The 17532-nt window shown below is 45.1% G+C and overlaps 1 protein-coding gene across 4 annotated transcripts in view; it reads right to left on the bottom strand.

Annotated features, from left to right (window-relative positions):
- MTSS1 (MTSS I-BAR domain containing 1) overlaps window positions 1-16387 on the bottom strand; it is a 500273-nt gene extending 483886 nt beyond the window's left edge. For 3 of the 4 annotated variants that reach the window (XM_078686789.1, XM_078686787.1, XM_078686790.1), the window contains exon 1: window positions 16054-16380. In XM_078686789.1, coding sequence (XP_078542915.1) covers window positions 16054-16125 — 72 coding nt within the window. In that variant the 5' untranslated portion in view covers window positions 16126-16380. Of the gene's footprint in view, window positions 1-16053 lie in introns of all 4 variants that reach the window. The other variant, XM_078686786.1, reaches the window with a different exon arrangement.
- Between the last annotated feature and the right edge of the window lie 1145 nt (window positions 16388-17532).

The following is a 17532-nucleotide window of genomic DNA, read 5'->3' as shown; positions in this document are numbered from 1 at the left end:
TTCCTAGATTAACCCGCAGCAGAGTCAGATGCCTTTTTTTGGGTGCAGATCCTCACCAGGAGACTTTTTGATCACTTACCAGTTGAGATCACTTACCTGCTTTCGAGAAGCAGATAGCAGTCTGTGTGGGTATTGGGTTAGGTTTAAATGCCTGTTGGATGTGCTACCAATAGCTGGTTGACAGGCTCGCTCACCTAATCGCGGAGTACTCTGAGCACAATAAGTGCTTGTTCTCCTTGCAAGCGTCCCTACGGGTAGTATTTGAGTTGCTAAGGGTAGGCCATGTCCTATTGCAGGGGTAAAGATAGGGAATGGAAGTATGAGAAACTAGAAGAACAGATTAGAAAATTCGACATATAACTAATCATCAGGTATGCAGAAGTTCAGTATTCTGTTGCGAGTCTAGAACTACATCTCCTGGAACCAAATGAGCTGCATGCCATGCTACATGGAGCATAAATTTCCCATGTCCTACCTCCTATTACAAAACACCTTTAATATGCTGGAATGTGGCCCTTCGACAAATTAAACAGCAGGATAAGTTGACAAATGAAATGCCCTTTTGGCACAGGATGGGGTTCCTCATGTAACCTGTTTGAATGGATTCCACTCCTGGGTCCTTATTTGTAGCTCCAAACTGGGGACCCCTGGGTCTTGATCTATATAAATCATTTGAGTAACTCGCAGACGAATATTTTCTGTGTAAAACCCTATTTTTTTATAAACTTTCAGCTTTGCCATTTACTGGAGCTATATTGTATTGTAATTGCATTTATATTGCGCTTACTACCCCTGAAGAGGCGGCAAAGTGCCTTTTCAGCGAGTACCGCACTACTCCGGAACCCATAAAGGATTAGTGTTGATTTGGTATAGTGAAATATGAAAGTAATTTGAGTGTTAAAGAAAAATTAATGATGGCGTCCAAATTCAGCACACTAGAACTGGATAATGATGAAGACCTGGGCAAGAAGGGCATCTCCAGGATCCATCACTGCTTCTCATCACACCAGACTCTTTCGCACAACTGAGACAGCAATGGGATTCTTTGCGATGTAGCCTAATTCAATTCAAATATCTCCATAGGGATTATTATCATCCATTACACTATGGCGTATGGGCCGTGCCATCTCCCAAGTGTCCACGGTGTAGGATTCCCCCAAGGGACCTTTCTATATATCTTAAGGAACATCCAAGTTATCGCCCACTAGTGGCATCAAATTCATCACAAACTAGGAGAGGCAGGGGCACTGAGTGTCATCAGACTCTAGAGTAACAATATTGGGTATAATGGACAACTTGGAGGGTACAGTGAGCTCCCGGGTTACGCATGGGGTAGGGCTCCAAGTGGATAAGCGATACATAACGTGGAAATGGAGGAGCAATGACTCACCCCACACTGACATTATGGCACACAGGAATGGACAATTGTGCAAAAGCAGAGGAAACTGTTTACAAAGCACATGCGTGCACGAAAAAAATACCAGAAAATATGGACTCCCAGGTGGCAGAAGGCCTCGGTTGGAAGTGAGGAGGGGTTCATGATGAGATGTTAAGTCGATTACTTACGTTGTAATCCAGGTTTGGAACCATACCGGAGAGGGTGGGAAAAGTGGTAGTGTTTTAAATAATATGTTCAGTGCATACTAATTGTAAATGGTATACCGTGTCTGACAGCAATAATACTTTTATAAATTAAAGGAAAATGACAAAAATGAGTTATAAAAAATATATATCTATATATATGCTTCTCTATCCCCTGAAGCCCTCCTCACAATCTGGGGAAATGCCGTTGGACTCCTACACCCAGGCAAGACAAGTGTTGGCACTTCTCAGCACAATATCCCATTCAGCAGATTCAGAGATCATGCTTCACCACCAAAGGAGAGGTAGGACTTTGACACCTTCCTTCTCTGACGTATATCCATCAGGCGTTCTTAATGATTCAGATTAGGTCCTTTTATCTCCATTTCCCACCAACCTCTGTATAAAGTACCAAAGAGATTCTTACCCAGTGTAGGAAGTACTCCTCAACATACCTCCTTCTACTGAACATCTTGGCCGACCATGACCTGTTCTACCACTCCTACCACCTACAGTGATGTCGCTCAAAACTCCACTTACACATAACGAATAATCAATAGCAATGACAAACCCAGAAACATGCCCATCAGCCAATGAATCAAGCCTGACAAGGGAATTTCCAAATCTCAATGGAAACAAGAATGAACTACTACTGTACATCAATGCCAAGCACATTGCAAACCACCCAACCTGCCAGACTCTAATACTCACTGATCGTCATTCACCCTTGAGCACCAAGATCCACAGCCCAAGAGTTACCCACAGCCAAGCATGGCTAAAAGCTCATATCAGTTATGGGGTGTGTACATCCCATGGCTATTTCTGCATATTGACAAAATCTCCCCCAGAATCCGTTTAGTGGCATGGTTTACCACCATCAACTCTACTGCACCAACTCACTGCATAGGCCAGCACAAGCATTAACTCTCCCATCTTCAAGTGGTTTACAACACTGTCAAAACTGAAATAAACTGAACTCCATCAACCTCATCCTGAAATCACATCTCCTTCCAATTCTACTGCAATACCAACCACACAAAGGCCTAAAGTACCTCAAACAGCAAAACACAGCTCTAAACCCCCAACACTCATTTGACCAACATGCATTCCAGATCTGCAGAAACAATGTGGCTTGAAAGGAGGCAGGAGCTTTGCAGTCCAAAATCTAAAACCACTGAGAGCACATGCAACGTCCATGTAAAGCGAGATGACCCATACAGATTGCAGAAAAAGCTCAAAACCAATTTATTCAAAAAGCACTATACAGTCACTTCATCAAACTCATAAGTGCTTTAATGTCATTCAGTTCCTAGAGCCACAACATTAAATCTAAGTACACTTACTGCTCCCCATGTTTTTACTAAATCCTTAAATTTTATAGTAACAGGTTTAGCCTAAGCCTCTGAAAGAGCCTTCACTGACAAACCCACCCATGATCAATAATAATGGATTCGTCCCATCCAAGATATTAAGTCAGATAGAGTTATAGCACCAACATTCAAGATAAGAGGAAGCAGAGTGTGAGAAATTAAGGTTTGTCAAATGACCCCCGTATGACACGTAGGGGTAAACAACACATTGCAGTAGCACGTGTAGCAGAATCAGAAAGCTGTGTGAATAGACAGCTGTGCATTTCTCTGAACATGCCACTGTTGTACACCTGAAAAAAATTGCCTTTCCTTCATCCCCTGGTGGTTTAGTTTAAAAGTTCAAAAAACATACATAATAACCTCTCGCATTTATTGCCATACGGTTCATAAGAAAGTGTCAGTAGGAATCATCCCACAAGATTAGAACCAACCCCCCTTTTCATTTAAATGATTTACAATGTTTAAAAAACTTTAAAAGATGCACTCCCCGTATACCAAGTAACAAATCCATCCGCGGTCAACCGTTCTCTGAAAAAAAACGTGGATAGTCCTCAACTCACTGCACCCTAAATTTACACAGAAGTTCAAGTCACTTTCTTGCCTACAAATTAGCTGCAATGAGTCTTTGATGCCACCAAAATTAGGAGAGATGAGTCAACCTCAGACTTTTGGAACAATTTTACTACTGCAAAATGGACAACAGCCTGAACTGCAGGAGAAAGGTGTGAAGTGAGGCCAGGCTGTCATGAAGACACCCTTACCGCACAAGTATGAGAAAGAACGATCAGCAGATTTACAGCCAATGAAGAAAACGTGTTTTCATTGAAATTTAGGGTAGGACCATGATGACTGTTTTTGTAGGCTCTGAAAATTGGGTTTCATATTTATGATCTTGACAGTTGAGCTTATTCTCAATATTTACTATTTGCAAAGGAATTAAACCTATTTTTATTGCCATTTTAGAATGACTAGAGAAAAAAGTAAGAATGCAGTGCAAGTTAACTCACTGTGATCTGCTTTAAAACATTTTCATTGCACCTTTTGCCGCAGACACAAAGGGTTCTGCTCTATAAATCGTTTTACTGGGACGTCACTGATACAAGTCTTCAAAACCGATTCCAGATGGTTTCTGTGAGGACATCCTTATTAGCGGAGCCACCAATGAAGACAACCCTTGCCACAGTAGCAGGGTGCAACAGTAAACTCCACACACCTTGCATGATACTTGCATACATCTCTTGCTGCTCCCTTTACTAAGAGTGCAATTCCACAAAGCACACCCTAGTACAACCTTCTCACAATTCAAAAAACATGGCATGAAGTCTGCCAGAGCACTTAGTGAACCAACCCAAACATAAGCAAACAATGTAATCAGGGGTGTTTCTACTGTAGCAGATCTTGTTTATTTCCTACCAACGAATGAGTGATACAGTCAGCAGGTTACTATATTATACTTGTCAACAAAGCGGACTAGTTGGGATTGTGCTCATGAAACCTTGCAAGATGTCTCCATGACTGCAGCTCAAAACAGTGACGCGGGTACTGCTTACTAGGAGCTATACTGACGATGCTTCCAAAAGCAATCAGCAGACATTTCCTTTGGTGATCATGATAACTGGAACAAATTCTAACACTTAGGAGCTTCTTTCTAAACAAATGTTTCTATAAAGCAAGTGCATGTAATCCAGGACCTTTGCTTCTTCCATCTGCGTCAACCGTTTCCAAGGCCAAAGAATTTGAGGCAAGTCTGCCTTTTACTGTCTTTGAATGGTGCGAGACAAGGCATGGTGGAGTTCGGCTAATCACCAAACGCTTTGGGGATCCCAGCAACCACTCACTGAAAACAGAGGAATAATTGAAGTTACTCCGAGAGAATATACACTGTAAAGATCGACATGAACATTGTTGACCTGAAGCAGTCACAAGCAACTGTGTGTGTGACCTGCAGGATACCACAACAGCAAGCGTGCGGGAGCAATCACCCTTGCACCACTCTTTGAGTGCATCAATAAAGAGACAACAAAAATACCAGACACTGTTGAAATAGAAAAAAAAAGTACTGGAAGAAATCCAGATCCTGACGCAGTGAAAAGCTGACACGTGTAATACTGCAAGCACTGATCTGCTGTATCGCGTGTTCCAATCTTTTTCCAGAAAGCATATGATGAAACACGAGGTTAAATCAATAGCCACAGGGTACGTTGGCAATAAGCTTGTCAGAAGGTAGCAAAAGCACAAGGTCTTCTTCACATCCACTGAAACGTATAACCCATCAAGCTGCTGGGTCCTAGAATTAATATATCAAAGTCAGGATATTATAGGACGAGGCTAGAATGCTCTAGTCTTACACTAATCATGAACACCATGATGATCTTATTTACTTAACTAGACTTAGCATAATGGATAAAATAATGATCCATCTTTGATCCTAGCCCACAAAAACAACTTTACTTGCAGCATGAGGAGGGGTAGGAAAACCTCAAGCACATACTCTGATCAACATAGCGGTCATGTTTGGCACATGCACAGGACCACATGGTCTCGCCGGCCAGGCTGATCATGGATGCTGTGGACTTTGGTCACTCACTCCATGCATTCCTGGAGAACACCAAGACACCACTTTAATTTGTTAATGCATCCATTCTTGCGACCTTAAATCATGTCTATTGCAAAAGGTAAACAAACCAGTGTGTTATTATAGGTGCACAGAGTGTAGGGATTTTGGGATCAGAACTGACCCTTGTAGATCCGAGAACCAACACTATAAAAGAAAATATTCTTAGGCTTAATAATATTATTATTAGCAATAAAACCTTGCTTTTATCCAGCGCTTCATGCTGGCAACCCCTTCAGTCCTTGTTATCAATATTTAGGGTCCAGGTGACTATGCCATGTCTGGTTACGGTCCGGAATAGGTAGGAATTCTCATCTCGACTGCTTCATTTTCGTTGCAGTGAAGCAGGCCTTCTTCAGGTTACTTAAAGTAAGCCTTCTGCTTTGATTAGGCTGCCGTTCCATCATGTACACGAGTTCAAGGAACCCACCTGCTCCTTAAATCCTTACACTTTTTGAATTTTAAGTACGCTGATGGTGGATCCTCCTGTGGTCCATGGCCTACATCCCTGTTTCAGCAGAGTCAGCACTCGTCTGCTTCTTGTATTATGGATAATTCCTTTCCTCGCACACTGGTAACAAGAGTGTCACCTACCACCGGTACAAATGTAACATGTCTGGTACATGAAACTTTGCTGCATATGTGCAGCTGGGGGAGACTTCTACAAATACACTGGAGAAAAGCCATTCCTCTCTAGTTGCGGATTCTCATGCGGTGTTGACAAGCCTATTTATCAGTACCAGCCTCAAGAGACTAAATTCAGAACCTGTAGTTGGTGGCAGCAATCCTTATGTGAGGTGTATGGAATTTACAATAAAACTAAGAACACTGATCCTGTTGAGTTCCAACGCACTAAAGCATCTTTTCGTAAAAAAAAGTTAGAAAATACAACTTACAATCCAATGCTCAGACGTGAGTCCCTTGCTCACTTTGCCACTGGAGTCAAGCAAGCCCGGCTGAAGACGGCTGTAATGCCAGAAACCGGTCCTGGGAAGCTTGATTCCGGTCCAGGGAAGACATGGCTTGGCAGTTCGGGCTGGACTGTTCCCATGAGGCACAGGGTCAGACTGATTTGCATATGGCCATGTCTGAACTGGGGTGGCGGAGTGAGCTAAAGAACGGTGATGGATTAAACCCAGATCAGTTGACGGGGGTGAGTGTTTGTATTGTCAACGCTCCGTCCATCATCACCTTTGGTTTTTCTTTGTTCGCCCTAAGTTGGCAGGGTATGCTCAGACGTGAGTCCCTTGCTCACTTTGCCACTGGAGTCAAGCAAGCCCGGCTGAAGACGGCTGTAATGCCAGAAACCGGTCCTGGGAAGCTTGATTCCGGTCCAGGGAAGACATGGCTTGGCAGTTCGGGCTGGACTGTTCCCATGAGGCACAGGGTCAGACTGATTTGCATATGGCCATGTCTGAACTGGGGTGGCGGAGTGAGCTAAAGAACGGTGATGGATTAAACCCAGCACAGTTGACTGGGGGGTGAGTGTTTGTATTGTCAACGCTCCGTCCATCATCACCTTTGGTTTTTCCCATTTCTCTGGGTGATCATGTTAAAAATGGGCTTCGGTCCTAAAATTATACACATATCCTTTATAAAGCATGGTTAGCGTGTATAGTGGAGACGGGGACCTGTCTAATCAATCCACTATTCAACACAGCACCAGACAGCGCTGTCCAACTGCCAGTTTTATATCTTGTACAGTTTCTTTGTCACCTGGAAAAATCTAATTTAATCCAACCGATTAGACTCAATCCAGAGGCATGCAGAGCACCAGTTTATGCTGACATTGCTGTTTTTACATCTGGTCCTATTTCTACCTTAGAACCCGAAGCAGCAGCCTATGTGAGATGCAGGAAGCACAAGCAGTGTTCCTGTGCAGGTGCACGAAATCCACTCCTTTTCTAGTGCTTCTCCCCCTCATGGAGCAGATGTTGCCATTTTTTTTTAACTATGCTCTTCCATATGCAACCAGACAAAAGGGCTTTCGCCCTGCGCGAGCACTGCTGCGCAGTGCATCGCGAGGGACGAGCCCTAAAAAGTGGACCCAATCTCACCCTGGTTGGTTTTTAGACACCTTGAGGCCTACGTTTCCTGCTCCCCTCATCTCTCGAATATGAGATCATTGCTGGAGCTCAGAATTAAAAGGCAGCCACAAGGTCACAAGCCAAGTTACTAAATGCAAGGTCTGTAAAGCAGTATCCAATGTCAGTCCAGAGGGAGCCCATGGGAAGCTTTCCAAGGGCATTACTGACAGGCTGCACATTGGATTATTGCATTACTGCCAACAATTCCCACAGGATAATAAAACCTCGTGTTCTGGGTTGAGCACGTGAACACATAATCCCATGAACCCTACTGCGTTCAGATCTTACACTTGGGCCAGATACAGAGTGGCTCTTTTTTAAGGCCCTCTCACACTTTACCTACTGAGCATTCATGGCCTGGTGACCCACAGTAAGAAGCCCCTCTGTTTACTTAGCATTAACACGACCCTTTACAAAAAGAACAGGGAATCACAGGATGAAATCCCTCAGAGGGTGTTCCACATTCACTAAGGGGGGTACTTTGGGAAATTCTGCACAGAATTCAACAGTGCTTTGTGCAGACAATCTCAATAACTCTCAGAAATGTTTATTTCAGACTCATTTATTAACACTTATTTCAAGAGTTCCGCAATCCCAGATAGAACTGCAAACCGGGTAACTGCTGTATTTACGATGTCTGCAATTTCTGCACCATTCTACACCGCTCAGAATGAGGCATAACATGCACAGCTGGAGTGTGTGCCTGGATTGTACACATTTAACTTCTTTTCCACGTGCGTTTCCCATTTCCCCGTAACAATGTGAAAGGGCAACATTTCGGATATACGATAGAAACCCAGGACCCCGTTCCGGAAGCAGGCAGGAGTCTGAATAGGGATTTGAGGGACATTTGCTTTGGTGCCCGCAAGTATTTATGTATGTCTTTTGTGGCAGGAAATTACTGCATTATCTTCAGGTAACACTACATGCGGCAAACCTAAAGGATTGAAGGGGTTCAGATCATGTAAGGTGCGGGTAAATACCTCACAAACATACCACTACTCACATGCAGGTGGTAAACACTTTACACCCTCAGCAAGGCCAACAGGAAACTTCCAAATCATGTGCCATGTTCAATGTCACACTACCAACAACCAGGGTGGCCCCCTTACTCCAGGTCATTAAACTGTGTGCAGTCCTGAACCTTTCATTTACAAATCAGTGTTTTCAGACGTGTTCGTCTCATTAATTCAATGGAAGCACAACAGGACTACATCACCCTGAAAGCATTCGGTGATCAAAGAAAGCATGGGACGAATTGTAGGGAAGGGGTCACCCTACCAACAAATAATGTCACTACAACTTGTTCGGGCTGGACTGTTCCCATGGGTAGCAGGGTCAAGACTGATTTGCACTTTGATGGGTCTAAACTGGAATGGCATGTGGAGCAAAAAAAACAATGAATTTAACCCAGATCAGTGACTGGGGGTGAATGTATGATTTATTCAGCATTCCGTCCATCATTCTCTTGTTTTTGCACTAGAACTTGTGGGGCACAAATTAACTAGTCTAACAGTGACATTTTCTTCACTTGCACATGGCTGTGCACTAACCATTGTTTGGTCAGCACTGTAGGGGATAACAGCCCTGCTTATATGGGCATCTTGTTCTGCCATGGTTAACACTGGGTTTTATTCAGTGCAACTTGCCACCGGGCCGGTGCTAAAACCAGGGCTTTAAGTGGGCAGGGCCTGTCGGCGCTCAGCACCGGCAGTTCTACAAAGCAGGCGCGAGACGGGTCCCTATCGGGTTCTCCATTTTTGCGCTCAACCTTACAGTGAAAAAAAATTCTTAACTCTGCAGCAGTACCACCCTTCACTGCCATAGATGTAACTTCAAAGAGACTCCTTTTAGTTCTTTCACAGTCTCATTTCAGAACTGAATCATTTTCAATAATATTCACAATAAAGCCATAGTTGTGGCTTATTTATCCGATGCAGCTAACAACCATTGGTAAGCCAATAGTCCTGGCTTGCTGTAGGTGTAATGTCACTTATTGTATTATATATCAGGGTGCAATATCAGAAGCAGCAAAATACCCTTAATTGCATCGTCCACAATCTTTTGGAGGACCCCCCCAGGTTTTTCATTCCACTTAAAGCACTGGCTAAAACCACTGAGACACTCCCACACCCTAGCACTGGCCATGCACTATTATGTAGGGCGAGCCTCCTTTAGGGCATGCGTAGACCCGCACTCCCTCCTGCAGTCGCAGTTCTTTGACCTGGGGTAAGGCAGGGGAGGCCATTTCCTGTCCTTTGTCTCACAATGGTTGAACAGGGGATAAGAAACATGTAAGGGGCCTTGTCGAAATGTCGATGGGGGGTCTATTTTGCCAGCAGCGACTTGGCCTTTGCAGTTTCGGCTGGGTTATTAGGACATCGAGACCAGGGCTATGCCGGCACCAGTGGTGTAACAATAGCCCCCGCAGTCCCCACGCGGTGGAGAGCCTGAAATATATGTGACCCCCGACTGGGACCAGAGCATGAAGAGGCCCCCTCCATGCACTTTGCAGGGCCCCCCGTCAAGTTTTGTTACACCACTGGGCGGCACTTGTCATGCCACAAGACAAATTTCCCATCTGCCCACTCCCACCAGTCGTGGCTGGCATGACTCGCGGGTGGGGTGGGCGTTGAAAAATAAAGAATAAAACTCACCTTACCGGGTCCTACACCACCTCCGCTCCTGGCCGGGTCCTGCGTTTTCCTGCTGCTTTCTTGCAGGAACAGGAAGCAGGCAGCCTCCTTCCTCTAAGCCAATCAAAATGCTGCAATGGCAGCGCTGTGATTTGTGTGGACATCCAGCCAGGCGCCTGTAGGGAGGCCATTTTCTCTATGTAGGCTGCATGCCGACTACATAGAGAAAATGCTGAGTGCGCATGACAGTCAGGGCCCACAGCATTGGGCAAGCCACTCCTCCCTGACCCGTCCACCCGGCCCGACCCAAACCAGGCATACCCTTTTGCTTTCTCGCAGCGCGAGAAGCAGAAACATAAAATGGTACTTCAAATAACATTTTATGTTTCTACTTCTCGCACTCCAAGAAAGCAGAGGGGCGACACTCCACCGCCCTAATGGAGGGGCCGCCCCTGACTCCCACTTAGGTGGTGGAGTGACTAGTAGCAAAAAATCACAGGGATGAATGGACTCCTCATACAAATATTTCTGGGAGAGGGTCATAGGTTATAGTTTATCATCGTAGCCCATGGAGCTGTAGCTCCTGGGCTCGCATCTTGGGGCCCCTGTGGCATCACAGTGTAGGAGGAGTGGGGCCAGAGGCAGGTCGTCCAGCGTTCAGAGGGCTGGGACCACCCCTCAGGAATACAGGTGGTTTCATGTGGGTGTTCTGAGTAGATTAAGGGAATTAAGCCCTTAGTGCGGTGGCATTTATCCTCCTGTGATGGACTCACATTGAACATTTCTAAATATATACCTTGTTATTAATCTTTTTTTTGTTTTATTGTAATGTCATGCAGCCATCAGCATGCATTGTACCACACGTAATTGTATCATGCGCAAATAATGGCAAACAAAGTACATTTTGTACATCCAGTACCCCACTAGGAACTGCTGTGCCCTCAGGGGCAACCCAGAATGAGGCCCCTGCCTAGTATCTTTGGGTACACATTACATTGATGGAAGCGCTGTGCGACTCCAACAAGGAAATCAGTTTCCTGGAACAGTAAATGAAACACATAACTTGAATCTAGGACACACTGGTAGAAATTTGCGGGAGTAACACTATATATATATATATAAATAAATAAATCTCTAAGTCATTTAGAGTGGCACAAAAAAAGATATGTGTCCATTCGACTCATTCTCCAGAATGAGCCCACAGTTCACCAAAGGACATGATCACAGGGCCACAACACGGGGCACCTACCCAGTTCCACAACCATCAGACGAGCTATGTGCGATGCAAGTAGTGAAATTTTGTGAGTTTAAAAAAAGAACAGTGCTAGCCACCTCCCGAACCTGGGCGTACAAGCGCCACCACTCCCCCTCCATGAGAAGCAATGGCAAATTGATCTGTCCAGGACCAGAGAGACGTCCATCCTGCGGTCAGCCTTCTAGGCTTTATCCAGGTGGGAGATCAGTCTCCTGAAGGAGACCGGATCAAGGAGTACCGTCAAAGTACGGGACTCCTCAGGTTCATCCGGAAAAGCCGTCCACAATTCACGTGCTGTGCGTGATATTTTTGCATATTGCAAAAGGAGGGTTTGGGGGGCGGCCGAGCATAGGGAGGTCTGCCTCCTGGGCAGACTGGGAAGGGGCAGGCTGGCCAGGTACTGGCCATTTTGTTTATTTTGGGCTGGTTTAGAAGGTAACCCAATTAGAGCCCAACAGTATAAGGGCTTGCGAGGGCGCTCCCAGGCATCATTTTGGGTTTGGTGAACTGGTGGTTGGGAGCAGGGTTGTCTAATTTAAAAAAAAAACTGAGCTAAATTTGTTGAGGACAGGTGCATAAGGTGTGGTTATGTCTAATGTTGCTTGAAACAGGTGCCAGAGAAAGGGTAGGCAGGTGGTTCAAGTTTCAGGGTTGTCATTTTGTTAGTTACAGTTGCAGAAAGGCAGGTAGGGTATTTTGGTGTTTATTGGAGGGCATAACCTTTAACTGCAATTCTATGTAATGTTATGTTAATGGCAGGGTGGGGGAACGTATGAGGAGATCGTAGGGGCGGGGGAATCAGAGGCCAGTCATTCGATTTTTAGAGAGGTTTTAGTTATGTAAGGCAGTTGCCAGTTTTGCATTTGTAATATGCACCTGTTTCAATAAAGCAGCCTTTCTACACCCAAAATTGGTCTCCGTTTGGCTTGCCCCCAACCCTCCTAAACTTACCTTCCGGGATCTGGTAACATTCCCTCGAGCCAACTAAGGCAGAGATCGGTCTTGTTGAGGTGTAAGCTGTCTGCGGCCACAGATCCACTTGGTTATTAATCTTTGTTACACCTGAACACATGGATTTAATATAATGCAAAAATACACTGTATTCTGTGTAATTTCCATGATGCAATACCCTTACTATTGTGTGACTTGGAAAGGTTTGTTAGCTGAAGAACGTTGTGTTTGTTTATTGTTTGATGTAAATAAACCCAAGCAGAATACTCCAGTAAATCCTTCATAGACTCGGGTGAGTGTGTGAGGAGGCGAGGCCCTGTCTGGGAATCCACGGGTACTATATTAACCTGCAGGTGTAATACCGTACTCAGTTATTGCCACTTCAGGGCATTCATCACGGAATAAGCATAATTAAATATGGTTGGCAGCCTGTCAAAGCATTTGCCGCCGTGATACGATTGCAACCCGCAGGCCACAGGTTCGAGGACCACCTGGTGCAGCTCGTCCTTTCATCCGTGAAAGCTGATGAAGGCAGAGATACTGAGTCAGCGTTTATAAAATATTAAACATTAACTGAGCAGCACTGGCATAAAATGCTACAACTCTTGATACCTGCGTGATATACAACAATCTTATTTACAGGATGTTCGCAATGCTCCACTCTCAGCCAATGGCAGCTGTTCCTCCTGGCACACACCTGCAGTGCACTTTCATTCAGAGATTCTTAACCTGCGTCCCAGGCCCTGGAAGGACGCATACTGTGCCCGCCAAGCACAAGATGCACACAGAGCTTGCCATCGCACTTCCATTAAAAACCGCACTCAGGCACCGTCCGCTGGGGGGAGAACCCGCGGCCTTCCGCAGACCCAGGGAGGTTTCCGAAGTCCTGCGCTCCAGAAATATGTCAACTTTTATATCCACCGCGGTCAGACTGAACGCTCCCCAGGCAGCCCGACACCTCCACCCCTTCCGGATCCCGCACACTGTCTGCTGAATTATTGATCCCCGTTGCAAATTGATTTATAATGTTTGGAATGGAAAAAAACATCACACACCAACATTAATACAGCTCTTTAATAAAGCGCCTGCTGCGGTTTCGTGCTGCTGAAAGGGCGAGATTTTGATCGATACCTTATATCTATTGATCCAAACCTCGATCTGGTCGACTGAACCTTTATTGCCTGTCTTGGAAGGAAACAGTACACCTATCTGCAAGTTAGTTCACCCAATAAAGGACTCTACTCTTAAAGATCACGGACAACTTCTAGGTTTCAAAAGTTTATTGTAAAGATATAATGAGCTGCAAATACAAGCATCTCAGAATGAGATTCACGAGATACACAGGTCCAATTACATACATGTGCTCTCGAAAAGCCCTCAGACGAGCAACAGAAATCACTAACACAAGTTCTAAAAATAGCAAAGCTATCAGCATAGACGCATATCTCTCCTTCATTTAGGTTGGAGGAAAACAAACACAGGTTAGGCGTCCCTACCCTGTTCTAGATGGTATCCCTACTTAACCAAATCCCAACCTAACAAAGGTGTCAGCAATGAATGACCCCCAAGGGAAGTCACCCACTCTAAGTCTCTTGGTGAAAACCTAAAGTTCTCCAGTCATGACCCCTCACTGCCTACCCATCCGCTCTCTAAAGGGTCCTCAGGTCTCTGCTCTAACTCCACCCAGGGGTGCTGTCCCTAATACAAAACAGTCAACAACATTTGAGACGCCCCTTGCGAAACGCCTCTCACGTGGTGCAACTTCAGGCTTTTTCCATGATGCTTTGTATTGGGCCTCAGACGTTAGAGTTGACCTTGCTTCTCAGTCTCTTCTCCGGCCCGCTGATACCCCTTAAACATTCCAGAACCCTCCTCCATGTCTGGGCCGTCTACTGAACAGACCTCTATTCATTCACTTATAATTGGATCCCCCCTTTCCTGTTGCAGACAGATATCTGCCGCCAAGAACCCAACTCTCATAGACTTCTAAAAAGGCTTGCAACATTTCTCAGCCCAGACATGTACGTGTAAATTACTGCTAAAACATTTCAGGCCTACAATATTTCACATTATGATTATAGCATTCTATTTCTTCATTTAATTAAAGCATGTTAAAACTCTTATTCTATTATTTAGAAAACATTACTCTAAATCATGGCCCATTAATGCAATGACCAAAAACGTTAAACAATCTGTGTCGTGAAAAGAAACACCTTCTCTTTTAGCTCCAGCTCTGGCCCTGAGGCCTACCACGTTCTGCGTTTTACCACAGACCATCTTATATGTTTAACAGCTACACGACATAGATTCAAAATAATCACGTCTAATAAAATCATATAATGTCACACATTTCTGTATTAATTCCACTTCTACTTAAATCTCTATATTAGCTATACATTTAGAATATAATTTCAAATACTATTAGCACTCATGGCATTTCTCTTCATGAATTATGCTCTCTATAGGTAAGTGTGATGTACTCATATATTTATATCAGTTTGCGCTCTCTCACTGCTCTATAGAAGATGTGTTATGATTATGAACCAGATCTCTTTTTCCCCCAGTGGGTACGTAGGTTGTGTGAATGCATATAATTGTGGCTATACTTTCTTTTACGTTGAAACGGTTTGTTTTAACGCTGCAGAATGATACATAGCATAACCCCGCGACTTAAACGCTCGCTGCTGTGGCATGCTATTCTTAGGTCATTTGCTTGAATATTGATAGCATCAAACCGGCTTTTCATCCCCCCAAAGACAATTAACATGAGTAAGAATTTGGGTAATATTAAACGTGGACAAAAATATATAGCGCTTTGCACGAGCGCGGAATTACGAATGTTACAACACAACAACTGTATGTATACACACACACACACACACACACATAGCCAGCTTTATTAAAAAAATACATGAGGAGTTTGAACAACACTATATAGAGGAAGATTAAAACAAAAAATATTTCTTGATGCATATTGCATTATGATTTTAGAAGGCGACCAGGGGTGTAACTGCGTACACAGCTGTGTATTTACTAACTGTGTTCATAGAGTGCGGACCTTGCAACAAAGGCAGCAGAGCGCGTTTAATAAATAACACGCACAGACTAACAACAGTGCGCCTCACACTGTGGCTGGGCGCTTTACACTATGCACAATTAATCATTTAGCACAAACCAGCCACAATGGAAGGCGAGAGCTGCAATGCGAGCACACAACTTGACAGCGAGGCCTGCCCCTGCACACATTTCACCATGCACTGGCTGAGATTCCGGTCCTGCTGCAGGTGCAACCAGGCGCTCACTCACTCACCTGCAGGCAACCCCGCACGCGCTGATTCAAACGCCAACGAGCACTTACTGATACAATCTGCAATTGTAAAGTGCATACGCACCCGGAGGTCGTTTACTAGTTTCACATCAAGATTATAAAACAGACCTAAAGGGGATATTGCGAGAACACACCCCTGCACCATGGTGCAGTTGACACCAGAGCCCCCGCGCTGCAGGTGCACGAGCCCTGCTGGGGTTACATGCGGCGGCCCCTCGCTGCCCCCCTTACCTTCATGTCACTGATGATGGTCTGAAACAGCCCCCCGAGGGCACTGCACTCCTTCTCTATGACAGCCTCCATTTTCAAAGCTCCGATCAATCCCGAAAGGAAATAACCAAACAATCACCGCCTTGGAAACGTCAGAGGAGAATCCTTGGGAAAATGTGTCAATTTGCAAAAAAATGTCTTTTTTTCCAAATCCTGCGCGGGTCTAAAAGGAGGAGCCGGTGCTGCTGCCGTGGCCGCTGCGGGCGGTGCTCTCTCGCTGTGCTACACCGGCAGGCAGGGCCGCCAGCTCCAGCATGTTGCCTCTCCGCTCCAGTCCGCGAGCGCTCTGAGGCTCGAGCGCGGCGCGCGGCGCAGCCCCCGTCCGGACCCTCCTCCTCCTCCCGCCCTCCGCCCGGCCGTCTCCAAGGCGACCGGGCTCCGGGCCACGTGACGGCCGCGCGCTGGCTGCCAGCGCGCAGCATTGCAGGGTCGTGTGAACCCTTTCCGTGCCAGGGGGCGAGCGAGCGAGCGCAGCCGCCTCGGTTCACCCAGATATTCTTATTTATTTATTTACAGAACAGATTGCGGTTCGTGCAAAATACGCTGCTTCGGTGGCCTTCATTCAACGAATATGTATACCAATTTACCAGCTTCTTTATATGACTGACACCTAAAATATTCACCCATTCTAATCCATTTTAATTAAATGTTCAAGTTTGACAATCATTACAATTCCAGAGGACTTTCAGCAGGTATCTCACTTTTAAAAAAAATCCAAATTGAGACTGGTGTGGCTCTCTCAGTCCCATTTTCAATTGCATTCTGGGACTTGTAGTCATGCATATGATAGACACAGGTACCCCAATTCAAATGAAACCAACACTGATACGTTTCTCACGCCTGCATAGCTGCAAAGTTTCCTAGGTCCATGCGTGAGGTGCTGCTCCAGGCCTGGGTTTTCCTTTGTACTACTGGGCTATTAGGCCCGTTTTGCAGTGGAATAACCAAGACTACAAGTCCCAGAATTCAAAGGAAAAAACCTGGACTGGAGCAGCCATCAAACATGCACCTGGGAAAATGGCAGGGCTGCGCCTGATATGGACAATGTGAGACTTGTGTTTATATCTTAGCAACTTACTCTGACTTTGTGAAGCACCTGACTGGAACACTGATACAAACATACATTCATATTACTTACTGGTACTCCAATTATTCAGTTTTTCTCTTCCTCGATCCAGGCTCTAAGGTACAAGATGGCACATACCCTTGTAAAGGATGTCAAACACACAAAACAGTCCCTATTGCCTCCTGCGTTGCCGTATATAAACGCATATAACACATCTCCATCCTGATTGTACAACTATCCAAGCACAAAACCAAAGCTGAAGAGCAGAGAGTTTACCGGTAAGTAATTTGCACATCACACTCTAAAAAAGTATTCAATACCTACTGACCTTAATGGGATCAACCTCTTAAATGCACAACGTCACCTGCATTTTT

The sequence above is a fragment of the Lissotriton helveticus genome, chromosome 4_1 (genome assembly GCF_964261635.1).
Source record: "Lissotriton helveticus chromosome 4_1, aLisHel1.1, whole genome shotgun sequence".
In the NCBI taxonomy this organism is placed as follows: Eukaryota; Metazoa; Chordata; class Amphibia; order Caudata; family Salamandridae; genus Lissotriton; species Lissotriton helveticus.
Note: the sequence above shows the minus strand (reverse complement) of the source record. Positions and strands in the feature narration are given on the sequence as shown.